Source organism: Pimephales promelas, chromosome 16, assembly GCF_988280905.1.
Source record: "Pimephales promelas chromosome 16, fPimPro1.hap1.1, whole genome shotgun sequence".
NCBI classification, from domain to species: Eukaryota; Metazoa; Chordata; class Actinopteri; order Cypriniformes; family Leuciscidae; genus Pimephales; species Pimephales promelas.
In genome coordinates this window covers 31,688,733-31,710,324 of record NC_142784.1, presented here as the reverse complement: position 1 = coordinate 31,710,324, position 21,592 = coordinate 31,688,733, and the positions used below count along the sequence as shown (strand labels likewise).

Sequence of the window (21,592 nt, the reverse complement as noted above, 5' to 3'; positions counted from 1 at the left end):
TAATCTATTTCTGTTATAGTTCAGTTTATCAGAAGAGATCAGGACCAGAACCCAGCTGTGTGTCTATGAGGAGTGATGAGTCTATGAGTTGGCCAGTACATTTTAGGAGTGAAGTATCACAACGTGATATTAGGTGAAAATATGACTAATATAGCATTTTTAAAAAAATTATTATTATCAGAATAATATTGGTGATATTTTCTTAAAGATATGAGAAATTCTTATTTATATATAGCTAATATTTGAATGTATGTCGTGATATTCACATCAGAGATGTAAATGAGAGCACTTGGCTCATTTTACAGTTTTTTTTTAATCAACATTGTGAAAATATATTCTTAAAGGATAAATTAATATGTGATTTTTGAATACAGTAATTCAGTGTATAAACTTTAATCTATTTCTGTTATAGTTCGGTTCATCAGAAAAGATCCCAGAGATCAAGAGAGTCCAGCTGTGTGTCTATGAGGAGTGACGCGTCTATGAGTTGGCCAGTACATTTTAAGAGTGAAGATGAACAGACTGATCTCAGGTATATCTATAAACATATATGATTTAAAAAATATACTGTGTTTATTAATACTGTGGTGTTTCAATTTTACAGCCATGAAGTCCTCAACAGGTTTAGATCAAATCTGATGAAGACGTTTGAGTGTCTGTATGAGGGAACAGGAATGCAGAGAAACCCAACACTCCTGAATGAGATCTACACAGAGCTCTACATCACAGAGACTGAGAGTGGAGACATCAGTAATGAACATGAGGTGAGACAGATTGAGACACAATCCAGGAGAGCAGCAACAGAGGACACACCGATCAAATGCAATGACATCTTTAGACCTTTACCTGGACAAGACAAACCCATCAGAACTGTGCTGACAAAGGGAGTCGCTGGCATTGGAAAAACAGTCTCTGTGCAGAAGTTCATCCTGGACTGGGCTAAAGAGAAAGACAATCAGGACGTCCAGCTCATATTTCCACTTCCTTTCAGAGAGATCAATCTGATGAAGGACAAAACACTCAGTCTTTCAGAGCTTCTTCATGTCTTTTTCCCTGAAACTAAAGAAATATCCAGTGACAAATATAAAGTGTTGTTCATCTTTGATGGTCTGGACGAGTGTCGTCTGTCTCTGGATTTTCAGAGCGATGTGAGGTTGTGTGATGAGAGTGAATCAGCCTCACTGGACGTGTTGTTGACGAACCTCATTGTGGGGAATCTGCTTCCCTCGTCTCTCATCTGGATCACCTCCAGACCAGCAGCAGCCGATCTCGTCCCGTCTGAGTGTGTCCATCGAGTGACAGAGGTACGAGGCTTCAATGATCCACAGAAGGAGGAATACTTCAGGAAGAGAGTCAGTGATCAGAGTCTGGCCAATACAATCATCACACACCTGAAGTCCTCAAGGAGCCTCTACATCATGTGCCACATCCCAGTGTTCTGCTGGATCTCAGCCGCTGTTCTGGAGAAGATGATGAGCGAAGCAGAGAGACGAGAGATTCCCAAGACTCTCACTCAGATGTACACACACTTCCTGATCCTTCAGACCAACATCAAACATGAGAAGGACTACGAGAAGAAGGTGACCGATGAAGACCTGATCCTCAAACTGGGGAAACTGGCTTTTCAGCAGCTTGTGAAAGGCAATGTGATCTTCTATGAGGAAGACGTGAGAGAGTGTGGCATTGATGTGACAGAAGCATCAGTGTACTCAGGATTGTGCACTCAGATCTTCAGAGAGGAGTTTGGCTGGTATCAGGGGAAAGTCTTCTGCTTTGTTCATCTGAGTGTTCAGGAACATCTAGCGGCTCTATATGTGCATCTCTCCTGTACAATCAACAACAGAAATGTGTTTGACTCAATCATCAAACTGAGTTCCCGGCCAATCTCTAAACAGAGTTCACAGTCTAAAGTTAAGGATTGGTTTCGACAAAATTCATCAGAACATGTTTCATTATCTGCGCTGCATCAGAGAGCTGTGAAAGAGGCTCTACGGAGTAAAAATGGACATCTGGATCTTTTCCTGCGGTTTCTTCTGGGTCTGTCAGTAAATTCTCACCAGATTCTCCTACAAACACTAATGAAACATACAAGAAGCAGATATGACAGCAATGAGGAAACAGTTGAGTACATTAAGAAGAAGATCAAGACCATCGACTCTCCTGAGAAATCCATCAATCTGTTCCACTGTCTGAATGAACTGGGTGATCGTTCACTAGTGGAGGAAATACAACAGTATCTGAAATCTGGAAGAATAAAGGAAGCCAAACTCTCTTCATCTCAGTGGTCAGCTTTAGTCTTTGTGTTGATGACATCAGAGGAGAAGCTGGACAAGTTTGATATTAATGATTTTGTTGGAAGCGACAATAAAACTGAACAACGAAATGTTCTTCAGAAGCTGCGTCCTGTGATTAAAGAATCCAGATCAGTTCAGTAAGTATCAATCAGAACAATCAGTTCACTGTTAAAACATTAGAAAATAAAAGTTCATCAATCTTCAGTGCTGCAGATGTTGTGTAGAGTTCAGTGGTCAGGATTTGATGTGTTTCTTAAACCGTGACAATGTAGAATTCCTTCAGGCATTCAAACAAAGTCAGTGTATTTAAAAACAATTCATGTTTACTTGGTTTTGGACATAAAGAAGTTATTTAAATATTTAAAATATTTAAAATAAATGATAAAAGAAATTAAGACCAAGTAAAAAACAGTCTCATAAAAACATTTGATGTCTGGTTTACAGCAGAGTCATACATTTATATTTGACTATTAGACAATTAAACATTAACTTGATGATTAGATTAAAATTTACTAAAACTTCACATTTTATTTTTACTGTGAGATTGACAATTAAGAGTCAAATCACTGAGTGTGTGAAATTAGTGATGGTTCTCTAGTAAAGTGCAGATTTAATGTGTAGCAACGACTCTTACAGAACAAGAATAGCAATGTACAATGAGACATTTAAGATTATTTACAAGTCATTACTTTAGCAAATGTTTGGAATGGAATTTAAAAAATATATCGAAATTAATATTTTTCTATTTATCTATTAATCTGTTGTGCTTATCTATTTTGACGTGCCGTTTTGCAGTGTGTAATTGTCCATCGGTCCTCTCAGCAGCTAGAAAAACTGAACTTTTATTCAATGGATTATGTATAACCTCGGAAGAGCGCTTCCTTTACAATCATTATAAATCTGTCACTCATCTCAGTTCACAATCTCACAAAGATACATTATAAACTATAAAAAAAATCTGTCTTTTTGTTAATGAGAGGATTCGCGAGCGTGAAGAACTCGACACTGAAATAAAGAGAGATCAGCAAACATGTCTGTGATTGGCTACATTTCTTACCGCTGCAAAAACACATCGTAAATAGAAACATTTGACCATGAACCTTGGATAATAATTTTACATTGTTAAAATATATTGGAATTGGAATTTGTTGGAAATCTGATAATGTTTAAATTATGCTATTTGATTTTCATCTCTACAGGTTGTTCAATTGTGATCTCACAGATGAAGGTTTTGCTGCTCTGACTTCAGCTCTGAGATCAAACCCTGAACACCTGAGAGATCTGGATCTGACTGGGAATAAAATCGGAGAATCAGTGAATCTGCTGTGTGATGTACTACAGAATCCTCACTGTAAACTGGAGAAATTGAGGTAAGATCATATTTGACTCTCACACATGTTGTGGTAAAAATTCTGTGAAACATTCTTGAAATACACCTCTGGTGCAACTCAGACACATCATCAGTGATGTATCCTGGGTTCATTGGGTTTTTCGGGTCTCACAACATCATACACCCTCGCCCAGGCGACCCAGCTAGGTTTGATCAGACCCTGGCTTGTGTCTGAGTAGCTTGTATGATCCATGGATTGCCCCGCTTGATCCACAGCCATCTTGGCGCCTTTTCGGCGGCGTCTGTGATGTTCTTGACGGCTTTACTGATGTGCAGTCCCTCCACTCCAAACATCTTGAGGGCCCTAATCAGTGACTGGCCGACGAATCCTCTGCACCCGACCTCGATGGGATTATATCGGGTCCTCCACCCCCTGCTTCGGCATTCGCCTGCCAGCTCCTCGTACTTGGCCCTCTTCCTCTCAAAAGCCTCCTCCATCCGGTCCTCCCAGGGAACAGTCAACTCCAGCAGGACCACTTGCCTTGTTATTTCTGACACCAGGACAATGTCTGGCCTGAGAGTGGTCACTGCGATGTTTTCTGGGAATTTGAGCTGTTTCCCAAGGTCGACCTTCAGCTGCCAGTCCTGTGCTGTTGCCAGCAACCTCCCCTGGTTGCTTCAGGCGCTGATGTGGCTTCCGCCCAAGGGGAAGAGATTGGATGGACTGGGGAGGACATCATAGACAGACTGAACCAGGAATTTAATCCGGTGTGGCTCAGACTTCCACAATTCTGTCCGCGATATTTTTCGGTCTACTGCCTGCTCCCATCGAGTCCATGCTCCCTGCTGCCTCATCCCGACTGACCTGCCGCAGCGGGTTTCTTCCACCCCAGCTCGGACCTCCTCTTGAATCAGCTGTCTCCTTTCCTTTCCCTGGGCCTTGTTAAAGCGAGGTCTTGGATTGTTCCCGAGTCCTGCCCGTCCAGATGGTACTGCCCCCACCGGCTCACTATGTCGCAGCCGTGACTCAGCCTGATCTACTGCCTCTTGGGCCTTCCACTTCTATGCCTGCCGAAGAGACCTTGATGTCACTGGAGTCTCTATACAGTAGCACCTCTCTTGATCAGGTTACCATAAATTCTTCCTTCAGACTGCTGAAGGGCAATTTTAGCTTGTTCGTCCTCCCGTACAAGGCGAGGTCACTGAGGTTTCGTCGTAGGCCTAGCCACTTCCGAAGGAAACAGCTGACTTTCCTCTCAAAGCATTCAACGGTGGTAATTGGCACATCGTAGACCAGCAGTGGCCAGAGCAGACGGGGCTGGTTAGTTGTTGCCTGGAGAGCTGCGGTGTCCTTCAGGGTGCAGTTGTAGATCTTACCCAGACTCTTGACTGGCTTTTCTTCGACAGATGGTATCTGGGTGTCTCCAAGAGAGAAGCGGAACTGGTCTGTAACCTTCCCTTTCTTTACCACCAGGGACCTGGACTTAGCTGGCTTAAAGTCCATCCTAGCCCATTTGATGAGATGCTTGAGCCCTTGGAGAATCCATCTGCACCCCGGAACCGATGCTGTGGTCACCGTCAGATCATCCATAAATGCTCTGATGGGGGGGCTGCCATATGCCTGACTTGGTGAGTGGGCCTCTGCACTCTACCTCTGCAGACTTCACTAGTATATTTATCACCAAAGCAAACAATATCACGGAAATAGTACATCCCGTGGTAATGCCCTTCTCGAGCCGATGAAATGCAGATGTTTCCGCTCCAGAGGTAACTCTCAGACTGAAGGAATTATAATAATCCAGTATGAGGTTCTTAGTCTTGTCTGGGACGTGGTATCGGTCAATCTTCTACCAGTCTATGAGGGATTGGCCCATTGGCGAGGTCGAGCCAGAGGATTGCCAGATCCCCTTTGCCTTCACGTGCCTCGCGTAAGAGCTGAGTGACAACTCCTGTATGCTCGATAGATACTGGCATCTTTGGGACTTCCTTCTGCACCGAGGTATCGATGTACTTGTTCCTCAGAAGGAACTCCGTCAGGCGTCGGGCAAGAATGCTAAAGAAAATTTTGCCCTCAACACTGAGGAGTGAGATGACTCTGAACTGCTCGATGGTACTTGAGTTCTCCTCCTTCGGAATCCAGACACCCTCTGCGTGTCGCCACTGTTGCACCACTTTCCCCCTCCTCCAGATGACCTCATCATCACTGTGTAAGAGACAACTCAGAAACAAATTATTAAAAGAGAAGTATTTATGCTGTCAAGAATAGGCCCAGTCACCACACAGCAGTTTCCCTGTGGAGTGAGTGAGACACAGACAGGAAGAAATGGGGAATCTGTATACTGCTCTTCAAGGTCCTTTTCCCTGCAGAGCTTTGCAGTAGTTTTCTACAGACAAAAGGCCTTTTACTGCTAGCTTTGATTTATCGCTAACTGACCCTTTAACCCCCTCAGAGGTCCTTGCCCATCTGCTTCTAGAGTGTCTCACTCCTGCACTTCAGGTGTATAAACACACATTTCAGAGAATTTCTTCCTTCTCGCATCTGACTGCAAATGATATAACCATTCCTTTGTAATGTCCACTGAAAATCTATGAAAATCAAAAATGTCCACAACACACATGAATCACAATGTAAAGTATATTTGAAGTGTTCAGCCTCTTTCTGCTGCTGTGAGTTCAGATTATTGAGCTGTAAATGATTGAACACACGAGCTGATCCTCAATAACATGAAACTGCAGGACTGAGAGTCACACTGAAATACACACTTTCACACACAATCAACATTTCAGTCTCTTGACTTTCTTACTTACTGGCCCGCCCAGGTAAGTTTGATAAAAAATAATTTTTTTCGTTTATTTTTGTTATTCAAATGTATTTAAACGCACAGTATGTGATTTTTGGCCACCAGGGGTCACTCGTTTAAAATAATAACAAAAGACGTACTTTGATGATGTCGGGAAAGAGCGTGGGCTCACGGGAGTTGTTGTCGTTGTCAATGACAACCAGCTCAGCTCATGACATGACATCATCGTTTCACAAAATATACGGATATATGGTATCTCTCTGTAGATTTAGCTTGTCAAGAAGCTTTAAATGCAACGCCAATGTTTACCTGTGTCATGCTTCTCCTGTCCCAAACCCTTCTCGGGTCATATTTTTCACCCGTACGTTTGAGCTTTAGCTAATGAGCTGGCTGTAGCAGCAGAACGTGCAGGCAAAGCGAATATAAATATTACAGACGGATATAAATATTAATATTACGCTCCTTCAATGAATGACCTATTTTAGAACATTTTTCATATATAGGGCGCACTGGATTATAAAGCTCATAAGATACTGCAGTCAAACGTTTGACTGGGTTTGCATTATGCATCCACTATGTGCTAAAGGCTGAAGGGAATGTAGCGAGTGCGCGGCGCCGGAGGTGAGGCGTTTATTTAGTAAGCATGAGCGCGCTGAAGCGGGCACGTATATTCGCAGCCTGACTCATAATGAGTATTCAATGTGCGCGGCTCGCTAACAGCAACAGTTGGCTGTTTTGAATGAGACGACCCGGTTACTGTGAACGGGGAGCGCTTTATGCGCGAGCAGCACCGGGGACAGTGTGTCTGTTAAGAGTGAGCGCTCGTGAGCGGGCACGTGATTTACACACATAAAAATACGTACTACTTTTTTTTCTTCGTCATTTTCTTTGCTTTATTGGCGGTCGTCCAGTGTTCCCCTTTGTGTTTGGCGGTTTCGCCGGGTTCCGCAAGGAAGTTAGAGAAAATAGAGGAGTCAAAGGTTATATGACGCCATACACAGGCGACGAAACGGAAATAAAGAGACGTCCCGTGTCTTCGAATTAAACTATAAATTTCTCTGTATTTGAAAGTTGGTGGAAACTGTCGGGATAATGTAAGTACACATCTAATAGAAATATATAACATAGATACAGTTATTTTTGCTATTTTTAAAGCAGAAAAATTACATATTGTGGCTTTAAGAAAATATATTAATATAATACCTGATTTATTGTTGACTGCTGTGTGTGTTTAATTCGTTTTGCCGAATAAAATGCAACTGTCGAAGCAAGTTGTAGAAAGCCTCCCTCCGGAATGTTATTGGTTGCTATGGTTGTGGGGGTTCTGATAGGAAAACTCTCGGCGGCGCCATAATAATGGCTAAAAAACTTTCTTTAATGTGCTATTTGGGAAAAAACGAGAGTTGAGGAAGAAGACACACCACTGTCTTCATCTACCGAGTCCACACAGCCCAGTTCTTCAGACTCATTAACCCACAAGAAGGCTAGTCCGGTGCTGGCGGTGGCCGCTTCTCTCTCCCTCTCTCTCGGTCAGTCTGACGCATTTACCTGCCGATCTAACTGCGATATTATTATTTAGCTTACTTTATTTACTGCTGAACTGTCTTTGCACTGCTGACTAGCCTAAATAAAAGAGACAAGTTATTGCCTACACACTGGTTTGTCCAAGTCCAGCCTTTATTGAGCTGTTGGTTGAACATGATGATTTGCCGAATATGAAGGTAACTGTTTTTGAAGTTTGTCTAATAATTTTTCTACTCTCTAAGGTTACTTATTATTGAAGTAATTGTTTCTATGAAAAACTATTGGCCCACTCACATTTTCACTGGCCCACCCAAAATACACAATTGAGTAGCTAAGTCAATGTTTAACCAGGAGATGTTGTTAATCTAACGATTATAACATCAGGCCTTTCTTATGCTGAGTGAAGGAGCATCGCTTCACCAATCTTTTGGTCCCTCTGAAAAGAAGATTCTCGTTCTGAACAGGGAATTTTAATATTAAAATGTCGTAATGCTAAGAGATTTCTTCATCTTTGCAGGAACAAATTTAATACTATGGAACTGCAGTTTACTTTAGCAATTAACAATGAATAAAATGTTAAACATGTAGCAGCTTGTTAAGTAACTTTATTTTCATTGTTTATCAATCAATTTATATCTGCATCTAAATATTTTATATTTAATTATTTTAACCATAATAATTACATTCCCTTTCATTTCATAGGATTATACTAGCCACTTCTCCTGTTTTTTTTTTTTTTTTTTTTTTTTGTGATGTGATTAATCTTCTTATTGTCTTTAGAAATAAAATAACATCCACTCAAACAAACAGATGGGGAAGGGGGAGTAACAGGGAAAGGGAAGCAACAGGGAAGGGGGAGCAATAGCAGGCTTATAATTGTCCAGTACACAGAGTATGGCCCATAATCGCTATAAACTGATCTGGGCCACACACCTCCCATGCCTAATCGGCCCAAAATGTTGTGTGTCGTCATGCAGTGTGATCATTGCCACACTTGGCCCACAGTTGGCTGACATGATGCATGCCAGTGCCGGTATATATATATATATATATATATATATATATATATATGTATACACTGCTCAAAAAAATAAAGGGAACACTTAAACAACACAATGTAACTCCAAGTCAATCACACTTCTGTGAAATCAAACTGTCCATTTAGGAAGCAACACTGATTGACAATCAATTTCCCATGCTGTTGTGCAAATAGAATAGACAAGAGGTGGAAATTATAGGCAATTAGCAAGACACCCCCAATAAAGGAGTGGTTCTGCAGGTGGTGACCACAGACCACTTCTCAGTTCCTATGCTTCCTGGCTGATGTTTTGGTCACTTTTGAATGCTGGTGGTGCTTTCACTGTAGTGGTAGCATGAGAAGGAGTCTACAACCCACACAAGTGGCTCAGGTAGCGCAGTTCATTCAGGATGGCACATCAATGCGAGCTGTGGCAAGAAGGTTTGCTGTTTCTGCCAGCGTAGTTTCCAGAGCATGGAGGTGCTACCAGGAGACAGGCCAGTACATCAGGAGACGTGGAGGAGGCCGTAGGAGGGCAACAACCCAGCAGCAGGACCGCTACCTCCGCCTTTGTGCAAGGAGGAGCAGGAGGAGCATTGGCAGAAGCCTGCAAAATGACCTCAATCAGGCCACAAATGTGCATGTGTCTGCTCAAACGGTCAGAAACCAACTCCATGAGGGTGGTATGAGGGCCCGACGTCCACTGTTGAGGGTTGTGCTTACAGCCCAACACCCTGCAGGACGTTTGGCATTTGCCAGAGAACGATTGGCAAATTTGGCACTGGCGTCCTGTGCTCTTCACAGATGAAAGCAGGTTTACACTGAGCATGTGACAGACGTGACAGAGTCTGGAGATGTCATGGAGAACGTTCTGCTGCCTGCATCCTCCAGCGGTTTGGCGGTGGGTCAGTAGTGGTGTGGGGTGTTATTTCTTTGGGGGGCCGCACAGCCCTCCATGTGCTCGCCAGAGGTAGCCTGACTGCCATTAGGTACCAAGATGAGATCCTCAGACCCCTTGTGAGACCATATGCTGGTGCGGTTGGCCCTGGGTTCCTCCTAATGCAAGACAACGCTAGACCTCACGTGGCTGGAGTGTGTCAGCAGTTCCTGCAAGAGCATTGATGCTATGGACTGGCCTGCCCTTTCCCCAAAACTGTATCCAATTGAGCACATCATGTCTCGCTCCATCCTCGAATGCCACGTTGCACCACAGACTGTCCAGGAGTTGGGGAATGCTTTAGTCCAGGTCTGGGAGGAGATCCCTCATGAGACCATCCACCACCTCATCAGGAGCATGCCCAAGCGTTGTAGGGAGGTCATACAGGCACGTGGAGGCCACACACACTACTGAGCCTCAGTTTGACTTGTTTTAAGGACATTACATCAAAGTTGGATCAGTCTGTAGTGTGGTTTTCCACTTTAATTTTGAGTGTGACTCCAAATCCAGACCTCCATGGGTAGATAAATTTGATTTCCATTGATAATTTTTGTGATTTTGTTGGCAGCACATTCAACTATGTAAAGATAAAAGTATTTAATAAGATTATTTCATTCATTCCGATCTAGGATGTGTTATTTTAGTGTACCCTTTATTTTTTTGAGCAGTGTGTATATATATATATATATATATATATATATATTAGAGATCGAGAGAGATAGAATATATGAAGAGTTCAGATGCAAAAGCCTCTAAATGCCATTTGAAATTTTCTTCTAAAATGACAATTTTTATCAAGCTTGTACATTTAAGTTCAGTAATTTCACTTAAATGACAATTAAGAGGTAATCTTTATTGCCATTTAAGTGAAATTACTGAACTTAAATATACAAGCTTGATAAAAATGATCATTTTAGAAGAAAATTTCAAATGGCACTTAGAGGCTTTTGCATCTGAACTCTTCATATAGACCTTATGTAGCCTCGCCCCTTTTCAGCGCTGCGCTCGTTGTCTTTTGACTTCCGCTCTGTATTTTCACAGCGATCTTGCATAGGTATGAATGAACTGCTCGTAAAAAAATTTCCGGTCGACATTTGTTAAGACATCTGCTTTACAATGCTTATGATAAACATTACAATGCTCATGATAACTTTTGTTAACTCTACAATAAGTAAATCCACTTCACCAGCTAATTACTCCTCGACAGCGATGCCATAGAAATATACAGAGCAACCGCAAGAACGCAAGTTCAAAGACAATATTCTAAAGATGACGGCGCCCACGTTTCTCTGGTGCATAAGGTCTATAGGGTTAAAAGGGTTCCTTTCTTCATAGCGAGAATCATACTCTCTGGAAATTCCAATGGGGTCGTAAAATGTATCAGTCTTGTAACTGAACACCGAGCTCTGTCAGAGCTGGCTTCACTTGTGGGGGGATTGTGTGTGTATGTGTTAATTTACATTCAGGCTTTTAGGGTCTGAAAGCTTTGGGACTTTAGCAAGAATGCATTTAGTTATTCAGATGATTCACCCTTCACCCATACCTTACAAAAAATATGAATATCTTTGTGAGTCCGCTGTCAACAAAAGGCCTAAACCAGCCATGGTACCAGTAAGTTTTTCTTTTATTTGTTGGTTTCACAACCTGACAGTCAAAGACAGAAGTAGCCTGAACTATATTGTGAATATCTGCTCTAAAATCATTGGTGTGAAACAGAGAGACCTCACTGTTTTCTGTAACCAACAAATAGTTCGGAAGGCAGCGAGTATCCTGGCCGCTCCGGGACACGCTGTGGCAGGCGAATTTTCTCTGTTGCCCTCAGGGCGTCGTTATGCGCTTCCCGTATGTAAGACAAACCGCTACTCCAAATCTTTTATTCCTTGTGCGATTAAACTTTTAAACTCTAGGTAGGGTTTTTGAGGTTTTTTAAATGTGCACATAACTGACTGACAGTATGTTGTGAATATTGTGTCTGATTGTTCTATGTATTCATTCATGCTGCTCTAAATGAATTGCCCCTTGTGGGATTAATAAAGTTGACTGAACTGAACTGAACTGAGTACAAAACACAATCAGTAAAATATCATCTAATTATTATCAACAACACTTTGAAAATATCAATATATATTTTTGTCAATATTGCACAGCCCCTAATGTACGGTATTTATTTTGATTTCTTCAGGACTTAAAAATGACTTTGAAAAGTGTGCTGCTACCCTTTTAATATAGTGCAAATAAGAGATTATTTTTGCTGATTGAATGATACTTTAGATGTTGTATGATCATGTTTTGTGACATTTTAGATCTCAATCTAATGATTCCTCAAATATATTAATTTGTGCTTTAAGTTTGAACTTTCTCTTTAATAATGGATTCACTACTAAACTGATCTGATCTGAACTGAGAGAGTGAAGTGTGTGTCGTTGTTCTCTACAGGTTGAGTTATTGTGGCGTCACAGATGAAGGTTTTGCTGCTCTGACTTCAGCTCTGAGATCAAACCCTGAACACCTGAGAGATCTGGATCTGTCCGGGAATAAAATGGGAGAATCAGTGAATCTGCTGTGTGATGTACTACAGAATCCTCACTGTAAACTGGAGAAACTGTGGTAAGATCATATTTGACTCTCACACATGAATCACAATGTAAAGTATATTTGAAGTGTTCAGCCTCTTTCTGCTGCTGTGAGTTCAGATTATTGAGTGTAAATGATTGAACACGTTTGGTGATGTGAGCTGCGTTATAAGAGATTGAAATGGTCGCTACTAAGAAATCTGTTTATTTTGTGTCTTGAAAAACAAAGACATTGTGACGGTTGTCGTAGGAGAAGTCACACTGCAGGACTGAGAGTCAAATCTTCAGACACTGCAGAATCTCGTCGAGGTAAAATATGAACACAACGGTCATTAATCGGCTGTCGGTGAACATATCAAATAGAGCTGCAGATTAATCACAATTAACATGAAATCACACTTAAATCGATTTTGCTTATCACTATTATGATGAATGGAGTGGGGGTGTATCTTTTTGTTTTGTTTGGCTTTGGTTCCGCCCATCTGAACCGTTCTGTAGTATGTTCTTATTGATAATTGATCTCACCTGGAGTGGAGGACATTTAAGAGAGCAGAGGGGAGGTTCGCGAGAGGACGTGATTGGCTTCTCACACTCGGAGGGAAACGGGGAAGCTTTGTGTTGCTCGAGACCATTAGGGTTTGTCTGGCAACGAAGATAGCTAGATAGAGAGACTTCATCGGTGTAGTTAGGCAATAAAGTAAGATAAGGTTTACTACACTATTATGAAATCACAAAAGTGTAGACTGAACGAAAAATCATTAATTCTCTTTATTAACATAACAACATTAACTACACACATTCCTGTGCCCGCATGGTTAAGTGACCTAACCTCTTTGTATCTAAATTACCTACCCAGCGCCAACAGTCTGCCGAGCAAATGGGTTTTCTGACAGTTTTTACAGGCTTTGCAACCCTTGCCAGAGATTTGCGTGATATCGCAATCTCTCTGGGGAAACATCGAAAAGGCATTATCTGAGAAGAGAAAGAGATGTCTAAACACGTGTAAAAACACCTAATACACATACGCACACAAACTTTGAGGGTTTTCTTTTATATGACGGCCTTACTAAAATATATTTGTAAAGTTTGAGATACACGTATGTTGGCTATGTCCTGCAAATGGGTTATAAAATGTTCTACTAAGCATAAAGAAATTCTAAATGCCCGTAATTATGCATCAAGACGTAATTCTGTAATCCTGTACCTGTTATGTGTTGTTTGATGTCGTTATGATCCTCCAGATCTGAACCAGCTATTAAGCTATACAGTGGGGCCAAAAAGTATTTAGTCATCCACTGATTGTGCAAGTTCTCCTACTTAGAATAATGAGAGAGGTCTGTAATTTTCATCATGTACACTTCAACTATGAGAGACAAAATGAAAAAAAAATCCAGGTAATCACATTGTAGGATTTTTAAAGAATTTATTTGTAAATTATGGTGGAAAATAAGTATTTGGTCAATAACAAAAGTTCAACTCAACACTTTGTAACATAACCTTTGTTGGCATTGACAGAGGTCAAATGTTTCCTGTAAGTCTTCCCCAGGTTTGCACACACTGTAGCTGGTGTTTTGGCCCATTCCTCCATGCAGATCTCCTCTAGAGCAGTGATGTTTCGGGGCTGTCGCAGGGCAACACAGACTTTCAACTCCCTCCACAAATTTTCCATGGGGTTGAGGTCTGGAGACTGGCTAGGCCACTCCAGGACCTTGAAATGCTTATTACGGAGCCACTCTTTCATTGGCCGGGCAGTGTATTTGGGATCATTGTCATGCTGGAAGATCCAGCCACGTTTAATCTTCCAAGCTCTCACTGATGGAAGGAGGTTTTGGCTTAAAATCTCACGATACATGGCCCCGTTCATTCTTCCCTCAACACGGATTAGTTTTCCTAACCCCGTTGCAGAAAAACAGCCCCAAAGCATGATGTTTCCTCCCCCTTGCTTCGGAATAGTTATGGTGTTCTTGGGATGCAACTCTGCATTCTTCTTCCTCCAAACACGACGAGTTGAGTTTTTACCAAAAAGTTCTATTTTGACCACATGATATTTTTCCAGTCCTCTTCTGGATCATCCATATGCTCTCTGGCAAACTTCAGACGGGCCTGGACATGTACTGGCTTAAAGGAGAACTCTGGCGAACAATGAAGCTTTGGTCTAATAAAACATCAGTACCTAGTCAATCGTTCTCTGAGTTTTGTTTTCATGATAATCGAATGTAAAGAGTTTTATCTCTTAAAAACTGTTTAGCGTATAATGCTAGTAATGGGGGCATTGACTAAGTAAAAATAAATCGCTAGTTTATACCACTAACAAGGCTCAAAATAGCCCCACACTAACACAGAAACATAATGAGGCTCCATACATGCAAAACGAAGCATTGAGAACTTTGTAAGTGTACAGACCGTTTAATAAGAAGATACTTTATGAAGACAGTTCACTTCACGTATACAGGCAGGAGCCATCTTAAAAAATAGTCTCGATAAGTCGATCCCCGAACGCCGTTCATACAGTTCAGAAATTCGTTGAACTTCATACAGTTCAGCTCACTCAGCACGACGTTCGTGGTTTGACTTATCGAGACTATTTTTTAAGATGGCTCCTGTCTGTATACGCGAAGTGAACTGTCTTTATAAAGTATCTTCTTATTAAACGGTCTGTACACTTACAAAGTTCTCAATGCTTCGTTTTGCATGTATGGAGCCTCATTATGTTTCTGTGTTACTGTACTGTGTACTGGCTATTTTGAGCCTTGTTAGTTTGAGTTTTTGCAGAACTACGCCCCCTCTGGCGACAAGCGAAACACACATACACACGCACGTTTGCACGAGCTGTTCATAACCAAAGGAGCATCAGCCGCACACTGTACGGCACACATCTTTTGTTACAGTCATAATGAGGTAATTACAGTAATAAATCTGCAAGTCATTTAAAATATATGAAAGGAAAGGCATTCAAGTAAATTACACACTTATGTGTGTGAGGGGAAAACAGGTAGAAAATTTCGGTTTTTGTTTCCATCTATCTCCATGTTGAACTGGTTTATGTGCTTACTGTATCCACTTATGATTGTATTATTATGGAAACACGTTCATGAACAATATAAGTTATTACTTTGTATAGGACCCGTTTGAGCCCTAGAGCAGACCGCCCAGAGATCTCTCCGTTTATTGAAAGCCTTCCCGATGTCGACTCTCGTCTTATTCCAACCCCTGGCACTGGACAGACAGAAATTTAATTTTCTTTGTCTTACGTGGAGTTTGCATTGGGGTTTGGTCACTTTGGGGCTGTTTACACCTGGCCACTTCATGTGTTTTCTCAGATCGGATAGCTATCTGATTTATCAAAACGATTCCATTTACACCTGGTCACAAAAATATGTTTTTGCAAAACGGATATTAATCCGATCTTCAATTTCCGCACTATATACGGATTTAATGAGTGCATGTCACCGAAAGCAACAGATATGAGCTGCATTTTATTGATCATCGGCTAATTTCAAAATCAGCAAAGACAACAATAAGAGAGAGCGGCAACAACCCTGGTTGCCTGGTAAGATCATTTCTTTACTTTTTAATGAAGATGGTAATGTTAAGCGTCTGCGAATTACTTTCACTTTGATTTGCGATAGATTGCGGCGCGCTGGCTTGATGAATAGACGCTCAGCTGCTCATCTGAGGTGATCATGCGTGTCGCAGTAGCGTCGTCATATCTGACTAAAACAACATGACATATAGCCTGCTTTAAACAACCAGATGCATTTACACTTGTCATGTTTCATCTGGAATGTGGCTCGGATTCAAATCCGTCTCGAATGCGTTTCGGAGGGCAACCTGGTCTTTTCACGATCGAATAGCTATCCGATCACATAAAATGCATGAAGTGACCAGGTGTAAACAGCCCCTTTGATTCTATCTTCTACTTTTGTGGAAAGTTGACTAAAGTTGTGTCGTTTGAGCTGTCTTCTCTGATACGGAGAATGGCGGCGAATAGACAGTAAAAGAAATGGACAGAGCGATCTCATTGGAACTCCATTGAGGCGATTGAAGCCTGTTTTTGGTGATTTTTTTTTAGCACTTCCGTCCCTGACGCGCAGACTCAAACAGAGCTTGACTACGTAGATGTGACGAGAGCAACCGTCTGTCATTTAGTGCTGTGGCATGAGAAATCTGAATCATTCCCTTCCGAAACATGCAGAGGCAGAGAGTGTGAATAGGAGCTGTCCATGAGCTAGGAGCAGGAGACAATTTTGCCAGGTATTCTGATATAATTATTTTGTCATTTTGCCTCCACGTTTCCCCGATTGAGCGTGAGCTTCTTCTCATGTCCATACGGTAATCTCTCTACTGTGCGACAGAGAGTCGCGTTGGTATGACGCAATCGTTAGCCTACTTTCACTAAAACTGCTTTTACGGGGCCATAACATAAGCTACAAGGTAATGGAGCATTTTATACATTGTCGTGATTCTTTAGAAATAAATAAAGGACAAATGGGGTCTTCAAACGCCTCAGATGTAAAGTTATTCGCTGTCAAACTGACCCCAAAATGAATGGGAGTCAATGGGAATGCTAACGCAAGTGAAGTTCTGCTACAAGATGTCAGCTCCCGCGAGGCTTCAACTTCCGGTCGATTGATTACCCCCTTGCAAGACACAGGCACATAGCCAGGAAGGCGTGAACGCGCATGACGTCACACCCAGTCTCAGATTCGAGCCCGAATCCCTCTTATTTACTTTACTGTACAGGATTAGAGGCAATCGCAGTGATCAGAGAAGGGCTCATTCAGCCCATCAGGTGATTTTTATTTTTTATTCCTTTTTTTTAAAGCATGTATGGGTTAGAAAACGGCTATTTTTAACATGAAATGTTGCGCAATGCGCCTTTAATCCTGTAATTGTGGACAAATGGGCACAGAGGACTCAGGTGTGATCCTAATTTTTGTTTATAATAAATGTAATATCACTGTCTTCTTTAAAGTTTTGTCTATCCATTTATGGAGTTTTTTTTATTTTTTTATTTTAGGGGGTATTTTTGAATTTATTTACTTCGAAAAGTACCATATTTTCTTTGTAAATTATTTCTATGTAAATGAATTACTATGTAGTTTTATTTTTTTAATTTTTTTTAACTACATTAAAATTTCATTCCAATAAGTTCTTAGAGCTAAAACCTAAAGATGAAATGACTTTGCTGCCACCTGGTGTCTTATTTTGGCTTATTTTAACATGCTGTAAATTACAGTTTTTCCCATTCATTTCTATGGGTGCCCATTTTTGACCCAAATACAAGATTAAGGAGGGGTTTTTTCACCCACTTAACATTGTAAAATTGAGTAAAAAAAAAGTGTGTTCAGGAGGCAAACTTAGTAGCCAAGTTTTGTACCAGTCAGATCAAGGGAAGTATTTTTTTTTTTTAATAAATCAAAACTATTTTGCCCACATTTGTCCAGAATACGGTTTTATGGTTAAGAAAATGTATAAAAAATATGTACTTGAAAAATACGAAGGAAGTGAAGCATAAGACACAATGTTTCACCAAATTGGTAATTGTCAACTATTTAGATGTGAAGTAATACTGAAGTAATATAACATATATATATATATATATATATATATATATATATATATATATATATATATATATATATATATAAACGGCGAGCCATCTGTTCTGTACTAGCTTAGATTATTGAAAAAAGGGGCATTAATTTATAAGACTGTCTTCCTTATGCTCCTATTCAGTAATGAATGTTGTTATTTTGTTGTTGTTGTGTCTATAATAACATCATGACTGAATAAAGAAATTTTGATTTGATTTGAATTTTAGCATTTTTCACAATACATATCGTTTCAAAGCAGCTTTACAGAAAATGCATGTTTCTAAATTACAATTTAGAGTGATCTGTTATCAGAGGTGACAGTGTAATGCATTTAAATTTCATTTCATTGTTAAACAATGCATTAAGATAAGGCAGAAACAATGAGCTCATTGAAGTAAGAATACATGTTGTTAAATGATTAGGAAACAGAAAACTTTAGCATTGGTGCTTTTTTACATACTCAAAATATGAGTGTGAAAACGTCAACAAACTGAAAAAATAAATAAAAACAAAATTAGGTAATATTAATTTGTTAAAACTGGTATCATAAAAAGTATCGTTCAGGACCCAGTATCGAAGTATCAAGGTATCGGAATCGGTATCGAACATTTTGTTACGATACCCAGCCTTAATTACTACCGATCACAGAGCTGTATACTTCATTGACAAACTGTGCATAAAATAATCTCAGCCTTTACCAGATCGCGTGCGGTTTCATTTCGATCAGTCGTGCAGCTCTAATATCAAACTAACCATCAAACTCTTCAGGTTTGGCCTCAGATCAAAGGAAACTTTTAAGATTTGCTAAATTTGTCTCAGTCGGCCAAAATCACACAGTGTGCAGTCGGCTTAACAGTAAAACTAACCTATGTAGTGAAAGTGTAATTTATGAAAGCATAAGAATTAATTTTTAATATGTGCAAATAAGAGATTATTTTTCCTGATTGAATGATACTTTAGATGTTGTATGATCATGTTTTGTGACATTTTAGATCTCAATCTAATGATCCCTCAAACATATTAATTTGTGCTTTAGGTTTGAACTTTCTCTTTAATAATGGATTCACTGCTAAACTGATCTGATCTGAACTGAGAGAGTGAAGTGTGTGTCGTTGTTCTCTACAGGTTGAGGAATTGTGGCGTCACAGATGAAGGTTTTGCTGCTCTGACTTCAGCTCTGAGATCAAACCCTGAACACCTGAGAGATCTGAATCTGACTGGGAATAATATTGGATATTCAGGAAGGAAGCTGCTCTCTAAACTGAAGGATGATCCACATTATAAACTGGAGACATTACTCTACTGTGAGTATATTTTTTCCAAGTCTTTATATTGAGCCAATCTCAGTAACAGGTCTCATATGTGTGAAACTGGAGAATATAAGATAATAATTCAGCTCCACTTTATTCTCTGTAAACTGTTTTTAATAAGAGTTTAATTCTGTGATGTGAATATGATCTATGAATAGGCTCGGTCTATATGAATATTTTCATCTCTTACATGTTTACATGCACAACTTTTGTTTCAATTGGAATTAATTAATTTCGACTGATGAATCCAAACGTCGTGTTTACATGAACGATAAATAAAGTGATCGGGTTGATGTGTGTGTTTATATGTCACAAGCTTCAAATCAGAATTGAGTTTTTGACATGCACACACTGCACAAATATTTCCCACTGTTTGCACACACTCTTCTCCTACTTTGTTTTAAACAGCAGAATTAATATTAATATATTACGGGTCAGGTCCTAATTAGGAGTCGATGAGCACATGAACCGTTGTGCGGCGCTGCTTATATTTCTCTGTCAGTAAAAACACCCGTACCTGCAGCCGAAACAGCCTGTGGATGAGAGTCTGAGAGAAGGACTGAAGCCGTGAGATTGTGTTGATCATTCATGACACTTCATTCAACGACTACAACAGCTCGTACGCATCATACGGCATTACGTCATTACACACACACACAACTTTCCAGTTTGGGTTTTCAATCTGATCGAGTGTTTACATGTCCTCTCGATCGCATTAGAAGAGGAATAAAACACCCAATCCAATCGACATTTCATTCAGATCGAGATCATTCAATTAAAGGAGTTTACATGAAGACTTTTCAGTCCGAGCGTCAATCTGATTACTAACAGATTATTTGGTTGTGTGTGTGTGTGTGTGTGTGTGTAAGTGATAAAGTGAGTTGTTCATCATTCGCTGAATCTTTTCTAGTTTTTCATTTATATGAATTCATCTTTGGTAATGAATATACTAATATATCTGTCTGTAATATGAATATATTAATATCTCTGTCTGTAATATGAATATATTAATATCTCTGTCTGTTTTCCTGAAATGATCTCCAGATGTGATGTGACTCAGTAATGTCTCGTACTCATATGTGTGTGTCTGTGTGTTTTATTGTAGGACTCTCAGTGTTTAGACGTCAGTTCAGTTTCCTCAGGATCAGCTGATGGTGAATAAAAAGACTGAAGACACAGAAACACACAGCGATCACACTGACGTGTGTGTGTGACTTCACACCAGTTTCTTGTTTTATAGTAATGGCTCATGAAAATGAGTGCTGAAAATAGCAGCTTTGAATTGTTTCAACTTTATTAGATATTGATTACAATGTAGAAGGAGAAACACTCAAAATACGTGTCAAACGGTTAAAGTGAAAACAAGCCTTAGACAATAGATTTATTGTGATACAGACAGCGCTGGGAAAAGTGTTATAAGTTTGATCAAGAGTCTGTCTACAGAAGAGACTCTTTGTTCACACTCGTTGTTTCCTTTTTGTTGTTTTATCATTCCATGTTGTTTCTGATGATTTACAGCCTTAATATTCATGCACATTCGCTTCCTCTCAGCCGAGTTTAAGTTTAAGTCTCAGTTTAGCTTGGATTAGGTTTGCTTGTGTCATGGATTGTTAGAAATAGACTAGAATGAAATATTAATGTGGATCTACTGTTTGAGACTCTATCATGTTACTGTAAACACTAAACTATTGTACTGTACTTTCAAATGTTCTTCAGGAGATTTTACTAAATCTAATTTTCAAAATACATGCATTCTCTATATTTTATTTTTGTAAAACAGTGGTTTATTAGGAGGAACTTCTCTGGAAATTGTTTATAAAACCATCCTATTGTCACATTCATGTTTTATGTATATGGTAAGTGATGTATATAGTATATACACATACATATATGACAATGAAAATATCTCAGGTATTGTTTATGTGTTTTACTTAATGTTAAAAGCGTCTAATGAGTGTGTGAATATCAGTTTGGGTGGCCTTTATACACACACTGACCGCTGGATAACAGAATGGATAATCAGAAGAACTGATAAGAATGTAAATGTGAACCTTGAAATGCAATGTAAGTCGCTTTGGATAAAAGCGTGTGCCAAATAAATAAATGTAAATGTAATAATTCACCTCAGATCCTGAAAATAAAACGAAGAAGAACGTCAACTCTGTGATCAAACAAGTCTGTTCTATGTCAAAGATTGTTTCAATCTGT

At 39.9% G+C, this 21,592-nt stretch overlaps 1 protein-coding gene across 3 annotated transcripts; it reads left to right on the top strand.

The window, feature by feature from the left end:
* The first annotated feature begins 31 nt into the window (after window positions 1-31).
* LOC120462959 (protein NLRC3-like) lies at window positions 32-21,543 on the top strand. 3 transcript variants are annotated; one of them, XM_089120687.1, is made up of 7 exons: window positions 32-133; window positions 413-532; window positions 605-2,431; window positions 3,494-3,664; window positions 12,341-12,511; window positions 19,200-19,378; window positions 20,490-21,543. In XM_089120687.1, coding segments are annotated over exons 1-7 (2,538 nt in total). In that variant the 5' UTR covers window positions 32-65; the 3' UTR covers window positions 20,492-21,543. The 3 variants fall into 3 exon arrangements, with proteins under 3 accessions (XP_088976813.1, XP_088976814.1, XP_088976815.1); XM_089120688.1 differs by lacking the exon at window positions 3,494-3,664 and having other exon boundaries at window positions 33-133; XM_089120689.1 differs by lacking the exons at window positions 12,341-12,511; window positions 19,200-19,378; window positions 20,490-21,543 and having other exon boundaries at window positions 34-133; window positions 3,494-3,668.
* Window positions 21,544-21,592: the final 49 nt, after the last annotated feature.